General features: G+C 57.7%; 2 protein-coding genes across 4 annotated transcripts in view; both read left to right on the top strand.

Annotated features, from left to right (window-relative positions):
* PLEKHM1 (pleckstrin homology and RUN domain containing M1) overlaps positions 1-6,198 on the top strand; it is a 48,263-nt gene extending 42,065 nt beyond the window's left edge. For all 3 annotated transcript variants that reach the window (XM_079905954.1, XM_079905953.1, XM_079905952.1), the window contains 3 exons: positions 2,417-2,480; positions 3,009-3,166; positions 3,925-6,198. In XM_079905954.1, the coding sequence (XP_079762080.1) occupies positions 2,417-2,480; positions 3,009-3,166; positions 3,925-4,036 (334 nt within the window). In that variant the 3' untranslated portion in view covers positions 4,037-6,198. The remainder of the gene's footprint in view (positions 1-2,416; positions 2,481-3,008; positions 3,167-3,924) is intronic.
* A 2,765-nt stretch (positions 6,199-8,963) lies between these two features.
* Positions 8,964-18,537, top strand: part of ARHGAP27 (Rho GTPase activating protein 27) — a 30,127-nt gene continuing 20,553 nt past the window's right edge. The window contains exons 1-2 of the mRNA XM_079905110.1: positions 8,964-9,054; positions 10,345-11,019. Coding sequence (XP_079761236.1) covers positions 10,363-11,019 — 657 coding nt within the window. The 5' untranslated portion in view covers positions 8,964-9,054; positions 10,345-10,362. The remainder of the gene's footprint in view (positions 9,055-10,344; positions 11,020-18,537) is intronic.

Here is an 18,537-nt window from a genome sequence, read left to right as displayed (position 1 = left end):
TTTCTTCTTTACAAAGATAGTATTCAAATAGTATGAAAGAGAGTCAAGCAGAAAGTTGGGATCCCCCTTCTCTAGTCTGGCCACCATCAGTTCTGTTAGATGCTCCAGACCCCTCTTGGTCCTCACACAGGAGAACAGAGTTGCCACCACACAAACGGCATCACGTGTGTAGTGAACTGGGGTTCAGCAAAAGAAGCAGAGAAGAAAGCAGAAGGGAGGGCCCGCTTTCCTGGCTAAGGGAACCCACGGCATGGAGGCGGGACAGGAGCACGGCTCGCCAGGGCCTTCGGGGGACTCAGGGCAGCCAGGTGGTGGGTCAGGGGCCAGACCTCGAAGGTCCCCTGTGCCACAGCAAAGGCATCTGGATTTTATGCTGCTGGCCTTGGGGAGCTGTTGAGGGGTTTTGAGCAAGGGATGGTCACGTTCAGTCAGGAGTTTAGGAAAGACCAGTTTAGCAGCAGTGGAGCGTGGGTGCTGGTGTAGGAATTGGCCCAGGAGGTGAGGAGGCCTGGACTGAGTCAGCCAGAGTGAAGGGTGAGAGGACGGGAAGGGCTGAGGAGAAACAGGCAGGTTTTGGATGTGGGATCCCCTTTCTCTCAGGGGGCTGCCCTGGCAAAGGGTCTCCTCCCTGATCTCATCTCCCCCAACAGTTGTACGGCCTCACTTGAGGGTATGACAGACCCAGGATAGGTGGCTCGTAGGGAAGGCCCTGGGCCTGGCTGGCCCCCTGGGCTTCCACGACTGTGGGCAGGGGACTCTCCATCCAAATCAGCCCCACCCTTCCTGCCGGCGCAGCAGCAGCCTGTGCACCCCGCACCGCCTGCATTTTCCTGGTGATAAACGGCAGCGTCCTGTTCCCAGAAAGCTGGAAGTTTACTGGGGAGACCAGCACGTTGAGCTGAGTGGCCGCATCCTCACCCCACGCAGCACAGCCTGGCCTGCCTGCCTGCCTGGTGGAACTTGCCATCTCGGCCCCGGGTGGGGTCCCCCCTGGACCACAGCTGAGGCCACGGGGTGGGCAAAGGCAAGCACCCACTCCAGATGCCGCAGGGCCTGGCACCTTCCCGCCTCCAGGTGTCCAGAGCATCCTGGGGCAGGTTCCCACGCTTCCTCAGACTGGGAGAATTCTCCCCCCAACCCCAGTACCAACACAGACACACAGCAAGGCTAGACAAGTTTTTGTACCAGGGGAATTTCTGCAGGTGTTTCCTCTCCATCTCTCAGGATGTGACCCTTGGGATCTGTGCCACTGGTGAGGTGGAAACTAGAGCTGGGTTGGCAGCTGAGCTCTCGTCCTCTGCCTCCCCCACCCCCCGCCCTCCCCCATCTCTGAAATGGGATCTGCTGCACTCAGGACGTGTCTCAGCTCCTCTCCCATAGCACTGAAACCAGATGCTTAAATGTCTGTCCCTCCACTAGACCAGGGACTACAGGAAGGCAGAGGCCACGTCCTGTGCATTTCTGTCCCCAGCCCTGTCCCTGGTGTGTAATAGTGGCAATAATGACAACAGTTAACACCTACAGGCATTCACTGGGTGGAAAGGATGCAGGTTCTGGAGCCAGACTCCTGCGTTTGTTCAGACTCCAGCTCCGCCACTTACTAGCTGTGTGACCACAGGCAAGTTATTTAACCTCTCTGGGCCTCCATTTCCTCTTGCAAAATGGGGGTTATAATAGTGTCAACCTCACAGGAGTCTTGTGAAGATTAAGTGAGTTAATATATATAAAGCTTAGTCCCGTTCCCGGTACCAAGCGTTCGCTTTCCTCATCGTCCTCATCATTATTAGTTTTTAAATAGATGTTTATTTTTTTATATCTTCAAATTAAAATTTTTGCAGCTTTATTGAGTATACTTGACAAAATTGTAAGACATTTAAAGTGTATGTTGTGATGATTTGACATATGATTACATTGTGAAAGGATTCCTCCCATCTGGTCAATTAGCATATCCATCATCCTCACATATTTTATATATTTTTATATATATATACATGGTGTTTGTGTGTGTGTGTGTGTGTGTGTGTGTGTGTGTCTGAGAGAGAGAGACAGAGACAGAGAACATTTGAGTTCTACTCTTAGCAAATTTCAATTATGCAGTGCAGTGTTATCAACTGCGGTTAACAATTATTCCTTGTTTACTATGTACGAGGCACTGTACCGGATGCTTTAAATAAATTATTTCATCCTCAGAACAGCGCTCTTTCTCAGGTGAGGAAACCTAAGGTTCAGAGAGGTTAAGTAACTTACCCAAGGTCCCAACAGCTTTTCACCTGGAAGCCCAGGTCCCAAGCCCAGGCGGCTGACTGCTCCGCCCAGGCGGGAGCTGTTTATGCCTGGTCAGCAGCGCTGAGGGAATGAAACCAAACCCAGGTTGGCCCGGGTTCCTTCTAAGGAATCTCTTGTGTTTTCTTTGAAGACTCAACCACAGGAATTATCTCTTGGAGTCTCCTCACAAGTACAGTGTCGCGGACCTCCAGCAGGTGAGAATGCCACCCCCCAGACCTCTCTAGAGGGACCTTATTCCTGGAGAAATCAGAAAGGGAGATGATGGGGTGCGGGGAGAGTGCCTGCAGTTTACTGAGGCAAGACAGCCGTCTTCAGCTCTTTGGTAGCTCGGAACGGGCGTCCCGCCATCCACGCTTCCTGGGCAGTGGCTGAGCCCCCAGCGCCCCTGGGACCAGCAGGCACTGCAGCAAAGCCCAGGCTCACAGGGCTCAGCCCCTTCCCTGCGTCTGGACTCCTCCCCGGCAGGGAGGGCAGGGGGAGGGGTGAGGGTTTGGGACGTTCCTTTCCTCAAGGGAGGGTACAGTGGATTCCTCCGTGCACAAGGGCTGCACGTGCTCGGCCTGATTCCGGGAGGTTTTCTTGCCCAAGTGGAAGGAAACTCCTCTTGGGGTAGGAGTTCTTCAGGCAGGGTGCAGGAGCAGCAGCAGACCACGTCTTGCAGGCAGCCTCAGGCTCAGCACAGCTGCTTAAAAGGCCTGGTGGCCCACGCTTGCCCTCCACAGATCGCGGACGGGCTGTATGAAGGATTCCTCAAGTCCCTGATCGAGTTTGCCTCCCAGCACGTCTACCACTGCGACCTGTGCACCCAGCGCGGCTTCATCTGCCAGATCTGCCACCACCATGACATCATCTTCCCCTTTGAGTTTGACACCACAGTCAGGTATGCGGACCCTCAGCCAGCCACCCCGCCCCACCCCCATTCCCACCCGGCCCCACGGCGTCCCCGGGCGGCAGGCCCGGTACCCAGGGAGGGGGACAAGACAAGCCCTCACAGGACTCCCTGCCTCCACCGAGCCATCCATGTTTCTGGAGAAGAGGTGGCTGCTGCCTCTTTGAGTTGCGGTGGGAGGACCTCAGTTTCGTCCTCTATGAGCAGGTGGAGGAGGAACTGGATGAGTTTCTGGCCTGGAGTGTTGGCACAGGCCGGGCATAAAGCGGGCACCTGGTGGGTGGTACCTGCCACCGCCTCTGCCCCCGTAACAATTGTTCTTGTCCCCAGTTATTGCTCATTATCAGAAGCCTCTAAATGGAAAAATTCATCCACCAAACCTCCATTCCAGTCCATGTGGGAGTGGAAAACGGAACTGGTGGGAGCATTCATTCATTTTCAGTAGGTGTCCCCGGACCCGCATTTGACCTCTGAACAGACCTGGGGCTGAGTTTTTTAAACTGCAGAGTGTTTGAAACATAGGCAAGAAATCGTTTTGTGAGTCTCAGCAGTATTTATAAAAGGGAAATAGAATAGAGAGTATCAGTGTGCATTGCGGGGCTTAGTAAGCACTGTGGCAAGAACCTTTTGTCCCGGAGCGGAGGGGCAGCGCCGTGTGCCGTGGGTGGCAGGCCCCCGTCAGGAACACTGACCAGCCTCGAGCCCCGGGAGGCCCGTCGGTCCCAGCAGTGCTTGCTGCTCTCTCCCAGGTGTGGCGAATGCAAGACCGTCTTCCACCAGAGCTGTCAGGCCGTGATGAAGAAGGGCTGCCCCCGCTGTGCCCGCCGGCTCAAGTACCAGCAACAGAGCACTCTCGCCTAACCCCATTTCCTGTCCCCACCCGGGACCCAGGGCTCAGCCATCCCAGCTGGGTTGGCCATCAGCCTGGGTCACACTTTCAAGGTGTCACAGATGTCTCCCTTGTCAGGAAGACTCTCAGATGTGACCAGAGCATGAGCCTATGAGAGGGAGCCTTGGGAGCTCTTGATGACACCTCCTGCCCCCCACCCGTCTGGAGGCCAGGACACCAGCAAATGCCCCTGTCCGAGGATGCGGGAGGAGAGGGGGCTTTGCACTAATTGGCCTGGATCGCCTCACTGACGCACCGTCTCCATTAGGGCTGTTCACACACTGTGGAAATAAGACTTGGGAAGCATTTTCAATTCCACATTCCTGATTAAAAGGCCTAGTTTTTTTAAGGTGGGTTTTTTCCCTTCATATTTCAACAGAAAATATTTTTTTATTCTTGACCCTCCACAAGTCACCCAAGAAATCCAGCCACTCTCACCCTGAGCAAATGTGCAGGAACCGCTCAGGCCAGGCCTGTAGGCGGGTGGCGGCTGGGTGGACAGGCCCCCTAGGACAGAGCCTGCCAGCTGGCGGGCGCCTTTCCTTCCCCCTTACCGAGCGCTCGCTGCCGACAGCTCCTGTACAACGTGCCAAACCCCCGGGGGGCCAGGCAGGCTCAGTCCTGAGGACCATGTGTTTCCTCTCTGCTCCCCGCCCCCTCCTCACCTGAAAAGCCCTTCACTTCCTCCGTGTCGGAGCCCCTGGCTCTCCAATAGCCTGGGATCTTGGTCCCGCAGGAGGAGGGGAATGACTCGGAACCAGCACTGTCAGCACTTTGAGCCTTCCTTGGTCCAGGGAAGGGTCGTCATCTAGCCCATCCCTCAGCCCCCTACCCTCCTCACTCCTACCACGGACAAGCAGCCAGACGGGCGGGGGACTGCTGCAGACGCAGGAATGCATCCCCGCCTGACTGACTCCCACCAGGACAGAGGTAGGCTGGGTCCCCACTGTGGAACCCTCAGAACCCTCGTCCTTCCACGAAGAGTGTCAGCCCTGCTGCTGAGATGCGTAGGGACACGCAGGAGAAGCCACCCCCGTGGAAGGATGCTCAGCCTCAGTTTACAAAGCCATGAGAGTTCACAGAGCTTTGCTGGACTGGCCCAGGAGGGGCGCTGCCGAGAGACTGGAAAATTTCGCTGGAGCACGACTGCCTTTTGAAGGGGTCTTGGGGTGGAGCCTGGAATTGTTTTCAAAGTGATATTTAGACCCTTGGGGTTGGGGGGTGAAATCTGGGCATGATTTCTCTGTTGCCTCCCCCCACCTCTCCTGGATCCTCAGCCCTGGGGTCTTCTGGCCATCCTATCTGCACTCAGCTTGGATTGGGGGCCTCAGGTGGAGATCCGCCTTCACTGTCAAGATACGAACCTACTCCCACCTCTCCCTTGGGCTGATCTGACTGCTGAGTCACCTGCCCGGCCCTGTGGAGCTGGATAAATTGTGCAATAGAATCGAGGAGGTGGCAGGCGGATGGGGAAGGGGGTGTCACACAGCTGCTCTGTCCCCATCACGGAAGATGGTGCACACCTGTGCCCAGCGCACCAAAGAAGGTGGATCCTTACCCCCATCCCCACCCCCCATAGCCAGCATTAATGCTCCACCACAGACACAGCCTGATCAGAGCCGTAATTGGTCCAGATCGCTGAGTGGGCCTGGGGTGGGCAGCGCCGCCTGAGCCCAGCCCTGTTTCCTCGGGCCTGTGAGTATATCCTGTATTCCAGAAGGTCCCTAGGAGGCAGCAGGAGGCCCTGGAGGCGCTCACTTTGGTCTGGCGGGGCCTGGCACGCCCCGCTCCCCGCCCTCCCCGAGATCAGTAGCATTAGAGCTGACCCTCCCCCATACCAAAAAGCTGCTGATGCTTTCAGATGAGTTGACTTTTAACACCCTCACCTCCAATGGGAAGCTGATGTGAACCTCGGTCGTGCCCACACTATTTTTAAAATTTCATTTTATGCAATAAACTGTTTCTAGTGAGGGGCCCTGGCCGTGAGAAGTGCTTTGCAATGTACCGAAGGAACTGCTGCGTGTGATTTTTGAATGATTTTGCAGTAAAGACCTGATCTTTCTAACCTGTGGTCTGGTTTCTGAATCTTTTTTTTTAATATGTAATTCGGTTATTTTATTTATTTGTTTGTTTATTTAGGCCGTGCCACCTGGCATGCAGGATCTTAGTTCCCCAGACCAGGGATCGAACCCAGGTCCCCTGCAGTGGAAGCGCAGAGTATCAACCACTGGACCGCCAGGGAAGTCCCTGGTTTCTGAATCTTAATGCTGCCACTGACTGGGGGAGACCACAGGCCCTCAGTTACCATCTGATAGCCGCCTCTGCTCTCTTGTCAGTCAAACCGTAGGCAACGGAGGGCAGGAGGAGGGTGGTTATTGGTAAACATTTGCAAGCAGGGGGCTTGTGTGCCAGGAGTGGGCATGGAGAAGAGGGGAAGTAATTCTTCAGTCTACCCCCGACCCTTGCCTCTCCCCGGAGTCAGCCCCCCTCCCCCACCGTGGGGTAGGATTTCAGGGCCTTTGGGGAGCTTTACTTACATACACTCCTATAACTAATGAAGCTGATGCCTGAAATCCCACCGTGATGACTTCTTTCCTGTTCCTTAAATGTCAAAGCACAGACTCCTGACGCTGGAACATGTGAAACCATTTTCCACAGGGTTATCCAAGGCAAGAGAAGGGGCTCAGGAAGGAAAGGTTTGTGAGCAGGGCCCGATTCAGGGCTCATGGTTTTAGGGCTCAATGTGGCCTTTACTTGGCTGCCAACTTTCCTCTGAAGTTCCAGAAGAAGTCCCAGGGGTGGGGGTGGGGGGCGCCTGCAGTGGGAAGCCCGCCACTGCCCACTGTAAAGACAGAAGAAGGAAACAGAGTAATTCCCAGGGAAATCAGGTTGCAGGAAAATGGGACTGAAAGATTCAGGTCTGCAGTTTCCTGTCCTTGAAGATGCCTCTCGGCCTTCGAGGGACCACTCACTCTCCGCCCACTGCACGAGCCCCAGCTTCCGTCAAGGGCAGGCAGTGGTGGGCTCCGAGGAAACCTGAGGGACCTGGTGCGCGGGCTAGAGGCGGCGGGCCCAGAGGAGGGCCAGGAGCACATGACCTGTGTGCTGCCTTTGGACTCAATCCTCCGTCCTTAGCAAGGTGTTTCTGAGAACACTTGTGTCTCCCTTCCCCCTCCTGCCTAAAGGAGGATGGGGGAGTGGGGATTGGAGACCTCAATTCAACCCCAAAGAGGAGGACAGCTCACCTCATAATAAAATTAGTGGTAATAACTAATCTAATGTGTGTTCTTAGAACGTGATCATAACAATACATCTGCTTAGTGCATCTCATTTAATCTTCACAACAATCCTATGAAGTAGGTGTTATAATCCCCAGTTTATAGGAAAGAAAACTGAGATGCAGAGATAAGGTGAGCATCTTGCGTTCAAGCCCCAGGAGCCTGCTCTGAGCTTATCCTACGGACAGATTGGAGGAGGCCCTCCTCCCCCACAAGGATCAAGGCAGGGCAGTGGGGGAACGGGGTGGGGTAGAGCAGTGGAGGGAAATCTGGCCAGCAGTTGGTGAGAAGGCCTCCTCCCCTCTCATCCCACCATCCTGGTTCTGCTGTCTCCACCTCCGGGAGACCGCCAGGTGTGGCCCAGGATCCCGGGAGGTGCAGGGGAAGGGGTGGTGCCTCTGCTCCTCGGGCGCTGGCCCGTCCCAGAGGGGACAGGAAGCCAGGACACCGGGGATTGTCTCTCGGAGCCGCAACCCCAGTCCGGGAGGAAGTTCTGCCGGGTGCTCTCCGCCGGTGCCTCCCTCGCTATATTGTTGAACAGGAAACAGGGCAGCGTGGGAGCAGGGCGGTGGAGGAGGGAGCGCCGGACGCCGAGCCCCCGCGCGGCTGCCAGGACAAGTGGAGGCGAGGCCAGCGGTCGGACACCCCGAGGTGCCAGGGTAGGGCCGGACTGGGCGGGGGTGCTGATCTGGGGCGGGGAAGGGGACCGCAGGTGGCGGGTCCTCACCCGGGAGCATCGCGAGCCAGCCCCTTCGCACTGCGCTGGAGCCTGAGCTGCGCGGGCTCGGAAGGAGGGCCGCGCGGGACGGATCTTCCCCTCCCCCGGGAGGAGGTGGGAGGCGAAGGGCTGCCCTCCGTCCCGGGGCAGGCCCAGGCCCCCAGCTTCGACCCAGGCGTTGGCGCCGCTGTGGCTCTTGTCTGTCTCCCGGGCAGTGGACGCAGTGCACCTCCTGGTGATGGGTCCGTCCTCGCGCTCCAGGGATCCTCCCAGCTCCCCCATCCCTTCCGTTCTCTTAGCTCCCCCAGGGTCGGGGAAGGAGCCGAGGGTTGGGTCCCCTCCCCACCCAGCCAGTGACCCTGCGTTCCGGGGAGCGTCCCTGCGGTGGGAACCCCGCTCCAAGTTTTGCCAGGCCCGGCCGAGTTGCGTTCGGAAAGAGCCTGGGGAGGACGTAGATGGGACGGGAGCGGGTAGTGCCTGCAATCCGCACAGTTCAGGATGCAAATGGCCTTGCTCGGATTGGGAACGCCCCGGCAAGACTGCAAGCCCGGGTCGAACTGCCCCTAAGCAGCGCGCCCGCGGGACGCAGAGGCTCGCGGACAACGAATGTCGCGCGTAGGGGTGGAGCGGGGCAGGGTCGGGACCCTACCCTCCCTTGGATCCGCTCGCGACCCTCCAGCGCCCCTTCGGTCGCAGCCCTCCCTGCCCCTGCCCCTCCCTCTGGCCTTCTCCTGCCCCGGGCCCCGCCCCCAAAGTCCCCACCGGCCCAGGCAGATTTCTTTAGGCTCCTCCTCGCCCCTCCCAGACACAGCCGCTTTGGGAACTGAAGGCAGCCCTCTCCTTCTTTGCTCTCCTCGCCAGCTCCTCCTTCCCGAGGTCTCTCCAGCCTAGCTCTTTGAAGCCCCGCCCAAGGAGATGGCAGGGGCCTAACCTGCATGCATCCGCCGGCTCCGCCCAGCCAGCCCATGGGCTCCTTGAGGTCAGCCCTGCCGACGTGAGTGAGCGCGGGGGTCCAGGGGAAGGTGGTGAGAAGTGGTGTCCCCCCCCTAGGGTTTGGTGGCTTAGCTCCCGTCAGCTCAAGGACCCCGCCTCCAGGGCCCAGTGTGCTTAATGACTCAGTTTACACCCCTTCCCCATCGGGGAAAGCTTGAGAAGGAGAAGGAGCGCTACACCAGACCAGACCTTGTGCCTTGGATCCCTCAGCCTCAGCAAGAGGCCGAGCTCCCAGCTGCTGGTCCCAGGTCACCTTTGTGGGTCAGTAGGTGTGGTCGATGTAAAGGCTTGGAGGGACCAGCCACACAGGCAGGCTTACAACTGGGCTCTGACTCCCTCCCCCAACATACCAAGGGCCAGACTGAGCTGGCGTGGAGGGGGTCGTGTTGTGGTGATCACTCCAGGAGAGCTTTGGAGGTCCCTGGTTACACCTCACGGGTAGTCACTGTCCCAAAGTGCATTCCCTAGGGGCCATTCTCATGGGGCAAAGTAGAGATCACAGGGCAGGGGGGCAGGCCGCAAGGCCGAGCCTCTCTCGGGAGGTGGAGATGGGAGCCAGAGAGCAGGGGGCGGTGCCGGTCGGTCTGGGCTGGCCGGACTCCGGGTTCACGTCTGCGGCAAAGCCGCCGGGGAAGGAAAGAGCAACCGAGAGAACCGGTTCCCCCGGCCTTGGCAGTTGCGGCCCCTTACGCCAAGGCCCTTGGACTAAGCGGGGCAGGGACACTCCCAGACTAGAGCAAAGCGGGGGCCGCTCCTGGAGCCCGCGCCCCAACCCTGTTCCCGCGGGCCTTGGGCGCACACGCCTGGGGAGTGGGGTGCCAAGGACGCGATTCCCTGAGGGCTAGAAGCGTCGGGGAGGGGTGGGACGGGGGTAATGGAATGAGCTATTCTTCCCACTTCACAGACGCGGAAACTGAGGCCTAGTCAACTTTTAGGCAAACGTGGTGTCGACTTTATCGCGGGCAATCACCTCCATCTCTTTGAGCCAAAGCTTCCCTGGCTGTAAAGCTGAACCAGTATTACTCACAATCTCCCCACCAAGGGATAGAATTTTACTATCAACCAAGAGAATGAAAGGGCTGTCTTAATTCCATCACTGAGTGTAAGAATGAGAACCTTAGAGGTTATTTTATCCAAGTCCCCCGTTTTAGAGATAGGAAAACTGAGGCCTGAACGTACACAAACGATTGTAGCTTCGGTACTCGAACCCAAGTTTTCCGTCTCCCTAGTGCGGTGCGCTTCCCGGCTCGGCGGCCCTGACCTCCGCGCCCCTCCTCCTCGTTGCCCACAGGGACACGCCGCGGCCACGATGGCGGCGGACGTCGAGGGGGACGTGTACGTGCTGGTGGAGCATCCCTTCGAGTACACGGGCAAGGACGGGCGCCGCGTTGCCATCCAGCCCAACGAGCGCTACCGCCTGCTGCGCCGCAGCACGGAGCACTGGTGGCACGTGCGCAGCGAGCCCGGCGGCCGCCCCTTCTACCTGCCGGCGCAGTACGTGCGCGAGCTGCCTGCCCTCGGCCACCCTGCCCCCGCCCCGCAGCCGCCCGCGCGCCTTCCGGGTCCCGCAGACCCCGAACCGCTCTCCTATGACTACCGCTTCGTGAGAGCGTCGGCGCCCGCCGGTCCCGACGGCGCGCCCGCCGAGCCCCGGGGCCGCGCGGGCTCCATGTGCGGCCTAGCTCGGCGCGGCGCAGCAAGCCAGCGCCGAAGCCTGGCGCCCTGCCTGCCCGCCTGCCTGTACACGAGGCCCATGGCACCTGTGCGGCCCGCGCAGTCTTTGGACGACCTGGCCCGCACCGCCGCGCCCCCTGCCGGTCTCCTCGGGAGCGGGGGCAGCCTCAAGGCCTGCAGCGTGGCGGGCTCTTGGTTGTGCCCGCGGCCTCTGGCGGGCAGCAACTCCGAAAACGTCTACGAGGCCATCCAGGACGTGCGCGGCCAGCCGCTGGAGCAGCACCCGGAGCAGGTACGCCATGGGGAGCCGGGAGCGGGCAGACGGGCGGGAGTTACGCGCGCCGCGAGTGGCGGCCCTAGGAGACCCGCTCAGTCTTGCATCGGGCTCCACGGAGCAGCAGTGTCCGCCGGCTTTGGACCGCTCACGCCGAGCCTAACTTTACTCAACTACGAAACGAGAGGGGTACAGGCTTACTAACGATCTCTTAGCTGCAATTCCCAAATGTCAAAGCTCCCTGGAGCCCAAAGGGTTTTTGTAACTCAGCTGATGGCAAACTTTGACTTGAACCATGTGCGGCCGTGGACGGTCTTAATTTATCCCATTTAGTGTGAATATTCAAGTTTTGCTGCAGAAGTGCAAATAAACCCGATTACAGGCTGCTGCCCAAGCCTTGCAGGGAGAGTTATGTCACCTGTGGCAGGTGTGTGCGCCGGTTATCCTTCTAAAATCCGAACCATTCCAAAACGTATCCAGAATGAAATAGGGGACTGTGGACCTGCCGCCGCCGGCTCTACCTGCCTCGCCTTTCTCACATGAGCTTGGGCGTCGGAGGAGATAATGGATGTGAAAGTCAGGGGTCTGCTTCCTTCCTTTTTTGACTGGTTCCAACATTTTAGTTCCTTTTTTTTTTTTTTTTTTTGTAATTTTGATGGTTTTGTTTCAGAAAGAAGTCCAGTTATCGCGAGGATGTTCTTTTTGCCTCAGAATTCGGTTATGTAAATTTGGGAAATTTAAAATTTTTATTTAAATATCATTTAAAATAAGAGCACCTTTTAAAAACTCTTACATCCTCAGAATACTTCGGCGGCCTGGACTTCTTCAAGTTTACGGACTTTTCAGGGAGAGGTGGGGGCGTGGAGGGCACAGGCCCCCTCTGACATGTGCCACATCTGACAGCTGTGTAATTATGGGCAATCCACTTCCTCTCTCAGGGTCTCAGTTCGTGTTTAGATCAAGGGGGTAGGGGATGGATGACCCCTGAAGCTTGTGAGTCTCTGATTTCCTTCTTTGGACCCAGTATGATTACAATAAATATTGATGCCTGCCACGTTCAGGGACTGAGTCTGGGAAGAAAGAGGCACCGTCCCCATCTGTGAGTTCCTGGGTCTTCCCTCCGCCCGGTCTCGTTATGGTGCAGTGTTCAGGATTTGAGGCAGAGACTCGAATTTGACTCTGCTGGGTCACCTGCCAGCTCCTGACAAGCCGCTTCATTCCCCTGGCCACGATGCCCTCTTGTGTACATGCAGAACAATACCAAAGGATTCGAGGCGTTGAGAGCCTTAAACGAGGTGAAGTGTGGAAGTGCTTGGCACGTAGTAGGCGGTCAGCCAAGACCGGCTGAGGTCCCACTGGGTGTCTTTTCCTCCGGGTGCACGCCACCTTTGCTAAGGTTTCTGCAAGGACCAACCCGCCCCCTGGTGGCCAGAGCGGAGAACAGCATGCGGTGGGTGGGAAAGGAGATCGGGACCCAGACCCGGAGCTGGGAGAGTTGCGAGGGCGAAGCAGGGATGGGGCGAGTCCTTCAGCCAAGCTCCTCTGGAATACATGGCTGGATGCCAGCACCCCTTCCCTGGCGCCCCTCCGTTTACTGAGCAGGCTCTCGGCGGCACACTCCGGGGCCTTTCCACATTCTCTGTCCTTGTGATGGTGGGAATGTCTGTCTGGCCCTTGGAGGTGCACTCCTCGATCCTTGAGGTGGGGGACTGGCCTTTCTCTCTGAACCCCAGCACCTGGCATAGGGCCTGGCCCAGAGCCTTGCCGAATGTGTTGAAGAGGGACGAGGAGAGCCAGCCCCCTTACCATGAACCGGGGCTCTGCAGGTCTGCCCAAGGGGCTCCACCCATGAGCCCAGGACCAAGATGGGAGAAAGAGGGAGAGGAGACACCACCACCCCACCCCACTCCCCGCATCCTGGTACCTCCTGAGAAGAGAAATCACCCCAGGAGCCAGGGTCACTGCCCTTTCTTTCTCTAGCTGCGGCAGCTGCAGTGGTGTATTAGGAGTATGTGGACACAGGTGATGATGGGGGTAGCGCTTGTACAGGGAGGAACTGGGGTGTCTCCCAGACACCTGGGTTTTGGCAGAGAGGCTCTGCCCAGTCCCACTTCTGGCCCTAATTCACTGTGTGACCTCAACAAGTCACTTAGCATCTCTGGTCCTGTTTCCTCCCCTGTGTAATGGGTATAATACCACACTCCCTGTGACTGTGCTTTATTCGAGTGTCAGCTGTGGGCTTCCCTTGAAACCCCATCCCTGACAAACTCCAGGGGTGGGCAGATGGTTCCCTCCTGGGAAGGAAATCCCACCCTGCTCTCAGTTGTTCAAGATAGCATTTAAAGAAGTAGTTTCCTGAAAGGTGAGCCTGCCTGTTTTCTCCTTGGAGGATGCAGGAGAAGCAGGTCCTACCTTTCCCCTCCATTCACTACATGTGAATTGACTGAACACCTGCCAAGCACCAGGTGGGCCTTTGGATCTAAAGGTGACTGAGGCACAGATCCAGCTCTGAGGGGTTCGCTGTCTGGGATGGGAGATTGGGAGGAGGGGACTTCAGTGCCTGACACAGGCCACCTGTAATGGAGCTACACTCGGGGTGCATGGGCAGAGGTGGAGGTGCGGGAAGATGCGGCACCTCTGGGGCCTTACAGCTGGGGCTCAGGAATGGGGGCTTGGGGTCGGGAGTGGATGGTGTCTTGCCGAGCCGGGGCTCATGGGCTCTCGCCAGGAATTTGGACTTTATCCTGCAGCTGTTGGAAGGCTTTCAGCAGAGAAGGGAGGGGGATTGAGGAAAAACCCCTGTGGCTGGGCCTTGGAGAATGACGAGGACCTTCATGGTCTCCCAGGCACGCAGTGATAATGGGAGATTTGGGAGGTAGACTTGGCGGGACCTGGTGGCTGATGGGTCGGGGAGGGGGGTGGTGGGAAATCAGGAGGAGCTCCAGTCTCCCAGTCTGCACTCTGGGGCAGACAGTGGTGCTGTTCACAGCTGGGATAACTGGGGAGGAAGGGGTGGAGGAAAGACGCGGTGCCCACTTTGGCCCTGCCTGGTCCAGTAGGCAGTCGGATAGCTGGGGCTGCCATCCAGGAGGAGACCTTCAGCCTGTGATGGAGGAGCCATGGGTGTGGAGAGAATGTGGACTTGGGGAATGGAGCACCTGAACAGCCTTGGGGCTATTGCATTTGGGTGACTGACAGAGGGAGGAGAGAGGATCATAAGGGGAAAGAACAGTCAGGGAACAAAGAGAAAAAGCAGGAGAGTGCTGACCCAGAAACCGAGGGGAAGTGTCCAGAGAAAAGGGAAGTTAGATGAAGGCCATCGAACATTTATCGGTAGTGGCCACCAGAAGGTCAGCGGCCACCTTATCAGAAGCTGGTCAAGGGGTCAAGGGGTTGCTGAAGGCAGAGAGCAAAGGGCCAGAGAAATGAGGGTGAGGACACAGGTAGCATGTAGACAACTCTCAGAAGCTTAGCAGGGAGGGGGACCCGTGTGGTCAGATGCGGGTGCAGATCTAGGGTGGAGACTCCCCCAAATCTCAGTGAAGGGGCAGGAAGAGGGGGAGGCTGAGGATGGTGCGGAGGTCGTTGAAGGGATGAGATCCCAGGAGAAAGGAGTGAGGGAGGGACCCAGAGCAGAGGGGAAGGGACCTACTTCCTCTGAGGAGGAGCAAGGATGTGTGCATGGAGGTGACATGGGGTCATTGGCGGGGTAGGAACAGTGTCCACTTGATGGGCCATTGGACAGGGGGAGATGGTGGCGAGGAGGGCAGGACAATTGGCAGAGGCAGGGACTGTCCCCGCCACAGGAGAGGAGCCTGTACCACGTGGGGCATTTCATAGCCTCGTCATTAACCACTCACTTGGCTGGGGAAGCACACAGTGAGCGTCTAGCGTGTGCTGGCCACCGGGCCACAAAGCATGGTAAGACATGACGGTCCCTGTCCCAAAGGGGCTAACGGTCCTGTGGGCTCTCAAACACTCATCCTCCCAGCAGCCCGGGAGCAGGCATGGGTACCCCCCCACGTTTGTCCCGAGTGCAAACAGAGGTTCAAAGAGCTTTAGTGACTGGCCGAAGGCCACACGGCCAGGGGGTGGCTGCTTCCAGATCAGCTGCAGGCCTCCAGACCCCAAACCCCACCCTTACCAGGCCCAGTCTCAGCCAGGTGGCTTTCGGGCTTGGCCACTGTGCTCAGCAAGGACAGTACAAGCCCAAGGCAAGCAAGGGCTCACTTTGGGGTACTTTTTGGCGGCACCGCGTGGCTCGCGGGATCTTAGTTCCCTGACCAGGGATTGAACCTGGGCCCCGGCAGTGGAAGCGCCGAGTCCTAACCCCTGGACCGCCAGGGGATTCCCAAGTGTTCACTTTTCTGTGTGCTCCGTATGTGCCCAGCCGTGGGCATGGGGGCACGGAGGAGGCAGGGATTCCAAACGCCCCCCTTGAGAATGAGATGCCCCAGGAGGGGGCAGAAGCACACCCTTCTGAGGCGGGCGGGAGGTGAGCTGGAGGACTGTATCCCCGCCAGCCATGCACACCCGCCGGGAGGCGCCCTGAGGGCCCAGGGAGGCCCGGTGAGGAAGGGGCCTCTGAGACTCCTCCCCGGTGGCTGCTGCGGGGTCGCCCCTGGGCGATGGGCCGTCCTGACTCTGGGATTTCAGGGTGTGGTCACCATCGCTGCCCCAAGCTGACTCAGAGGTGGGAAGGCCCAGGCCGGCCACCTGGACTGGAGCCCGCCCCTGCTGCCGGGGCATTGGCCCCAGGGAGGAAGGCGTTACAGCCCTGGCCTCTGCAGCTGCTTATGCAAACAGCCCAGGAGGCACCGCACCTGAGCGGGTTCTGGACTGGAAGGAACCCCAGGGCCCTCGTTGCTCCCTCCTCCTCTGCCAGGAACCGTGAGTGACCTTTCGCCTCCCAAGGAGTTGGGACCCTGGGGGGAGGAGGGGCGCGCCACAGCGGTTTTCCCACTCTCTCCCCGACTCCCCTCCCGGCCTTTCCCTGTACCCTAGAACCCACCCGGTGACCCCTGCTGCCAGGTGCCCCACTCTCCTCTCTGGATCCCAGCCCTGGCACGCACTCCCTGGGACAGACTCCAGGGGCAGCCCCAGGCAGCTGTGATGGAGATAAGGGAACTGGCCTTGGGCTGACCCACCTGGATCCCCCTTTGGGACCAGCCAGGGGGCCTTCTAAAATGGGGGGCTGGTAAGAACAGGGGAGCCGAGGCCAAGCGAAGGACCTAATGAGTCCCCTTGTCCATACGCCCTCCTTCCAACACCTCAGCCCACCCCGACCCAGCAAGGGCAGCTGCCCTGGGGTGGCCCAGCTGCTTTCTTGACACCTGGCCTGAACTTACCCTCCCCATGACTCACCTGCAGCCCCAGGCTGGCCCGGGAGCCCCACTGCCCAACCTATGACCTGGTTTGTGAGAGAGCAGGTTCTTGGGGAGCTCCCTTCCATCCTCACCCCACATTCCTGCCCACTGAGAGCCCCCCCTGCCCACTGCCCCCAAGGCAGAAAGGAGCAACCTCCCACCCTGCAGACTGTTGTCACTCGGTGATTCCCCCGCTCCCCCAGCCTGGGCCTCATTTCACCCGGTTCCCTTCAGCCCCCAGGTCTCCTGAGACAACCCCGCAGCAAGCCCACCTGCCTCCCCACTTCCTTCCTGGGCTCCAGCAGCTGGCCTCACTCTGTATCTATTTTCTCTGCCCTTCCTGGAGCTGTCGGTCCAACAGTGGGAGGGGTCGGGCAGTTGGTACTGAATGCCAGCCCCGATGGCCAGTCAGTGCCAGGTCCTGGGCATGGGAGAGCCCATGGTCATGGCCGGAGGTAGCTGATGATCAGAACGTGGTCAAGGTTCCACGGCAGAGTGTTGGGGAGCTTTGGAGCTGGATCTAAGTGGATCAGCAAGGGGACAGTTGATGTTGGTTGGTGTTGAGGGAAATGGGGCTCCCAGCGCTGGGTCCCACGAAGGGGTGCTTGCTAAAATTCGGACACTGTTTCCAAATTGAGGAAGGATTGTGGTGTTGAGGGGATTTCCAGAGCTACTGCCTAGGCAAGATGAAGCCTGCAGGACCCTTTGTCCAGCCCAGGCTCTGGGCTCCATGGTGCCGCCCTGCATCCTCTCCTTGCCCTGCCTGCAGGTCCATCGTGAGCATGAAGGTGAGTAGGCCAGGACTCCATGTCTAGGCTTCATGTCTGTCCTGGAGGCTGGGCCCACTTGGGCCGGAGAGAGGAAGCCCAGAAGAGGCCTGCCTCCAGACCCTGCCAGCCGTCTTCACTCCTCATTATACACTGCAGTGCTCCTCGCCTTGTCTGAACTTGTAAATGCCTGTTTCCCTACAAAAATAATTTAACCCCATTGCAAATATTTGGATAAAGGGGTGGGAGGGGGAACTTCAATCTAATGATTTAGGATTTGGGTTTCTCTCCATCCATTCTGCTTTCCTAGGCTTACATGTTGGGGAGTTTTACAGGCATCCCAGTGTGCTGACGATTATGCTGTACTTTTCCACTTCCACGTTCCTTGATTCAGTAAATGGCAGGTGATGTTACCAGGCTCTGGGAGACAATGAAAAATCAGAGGTGGTCCCTGCCCTCAGGTAGCTTACTGTCCAGGGGGAGAGATTGACAAGTAAATGACACAGTATTTTGTGGCGAATGTCACTGCACGGTGCTGTGGGGGGCACGTCCGAGAAGCCCCCCTCCCGGTATCTCTCAGGCGAAAGGGAAATCTACAATCCTCCTGTCCAGGGAGGGGATGTCAGAGGTGAATCCTAACGGTTTCTACAGTTCAGCCTCCTGCAGAACCTTCTGGACCTGGTGCTTTTGCAGTGACAGATTTTTTTTTCTTCTTCTCATCAGTGGTAATTAGTCTTTTCAATTTTCCCACTGGTTCTCTAGTTAATTTTGTCCTTTTCATATTTTACCAGGAAAGTATTCCTTTTTAAGTTTTCAAAGTTCTCCATAGACCTACAAAAACTGTATATATTTTCTGTTTAAGGGATGTAAGGGTCCATATGTATCGAATCAAGTTTATTGATTATATTATTCAGATACATTTCCTTTGTACGCTTCTTTTTTTGTCTTTTGTTCTGATTCTGATAGAGGTTTATTAAATCTCCCACTCAAATTCTCTCTGTAAATTTATTCTTGTACTTTTTAAAAAAAACTTATTTATTTTTGGCTGTGTTGGGTCTTCGTTGCTGCGCGCGGGCTTTCTCTAGTTGCGGTGAGCGGGGCCTACTCTTCGCTGCGGTGCGCAGGTTTCTCATTGCGGTGGTTTCTTTTGTTGCGGAGCACAGGCTCTAGGCTCGCGGGCTCAGTAGTTGTGGCTCGCGGGCTCTAGAGCGCAGGCTCAGTAGTTGTGGCGCACGGGCTGAGTTGCTCCGCGGCATGTGGGATCTTCCTGGACCAGGGCTCGAACCCGTGTCCCCTGCATTGGCAGGCGGATTCCTAACCACTTCACCACCAGGGAAGCCCTCTTCTTGTACTTTTAATAGTTTTTGCTTTTTCTGTTTAACTATAATGCTATTGGGAGCATA

Source organism: Stenella coeruleoalba (genome assembly GCF_951394435.1).
Source record: "Stenella coeruleoalba genome assembly, chromosome: 19".
Taxonomy (NCBI): Eukaryota; Metazoa; Chordata; class Mammalia; order Artiodactyla; family Delphinidae; genus Stenella; species Stenella coeruleoalba.
This window is presented reverse-complemented; position numbering and strand designations above follow the sequence as displayed.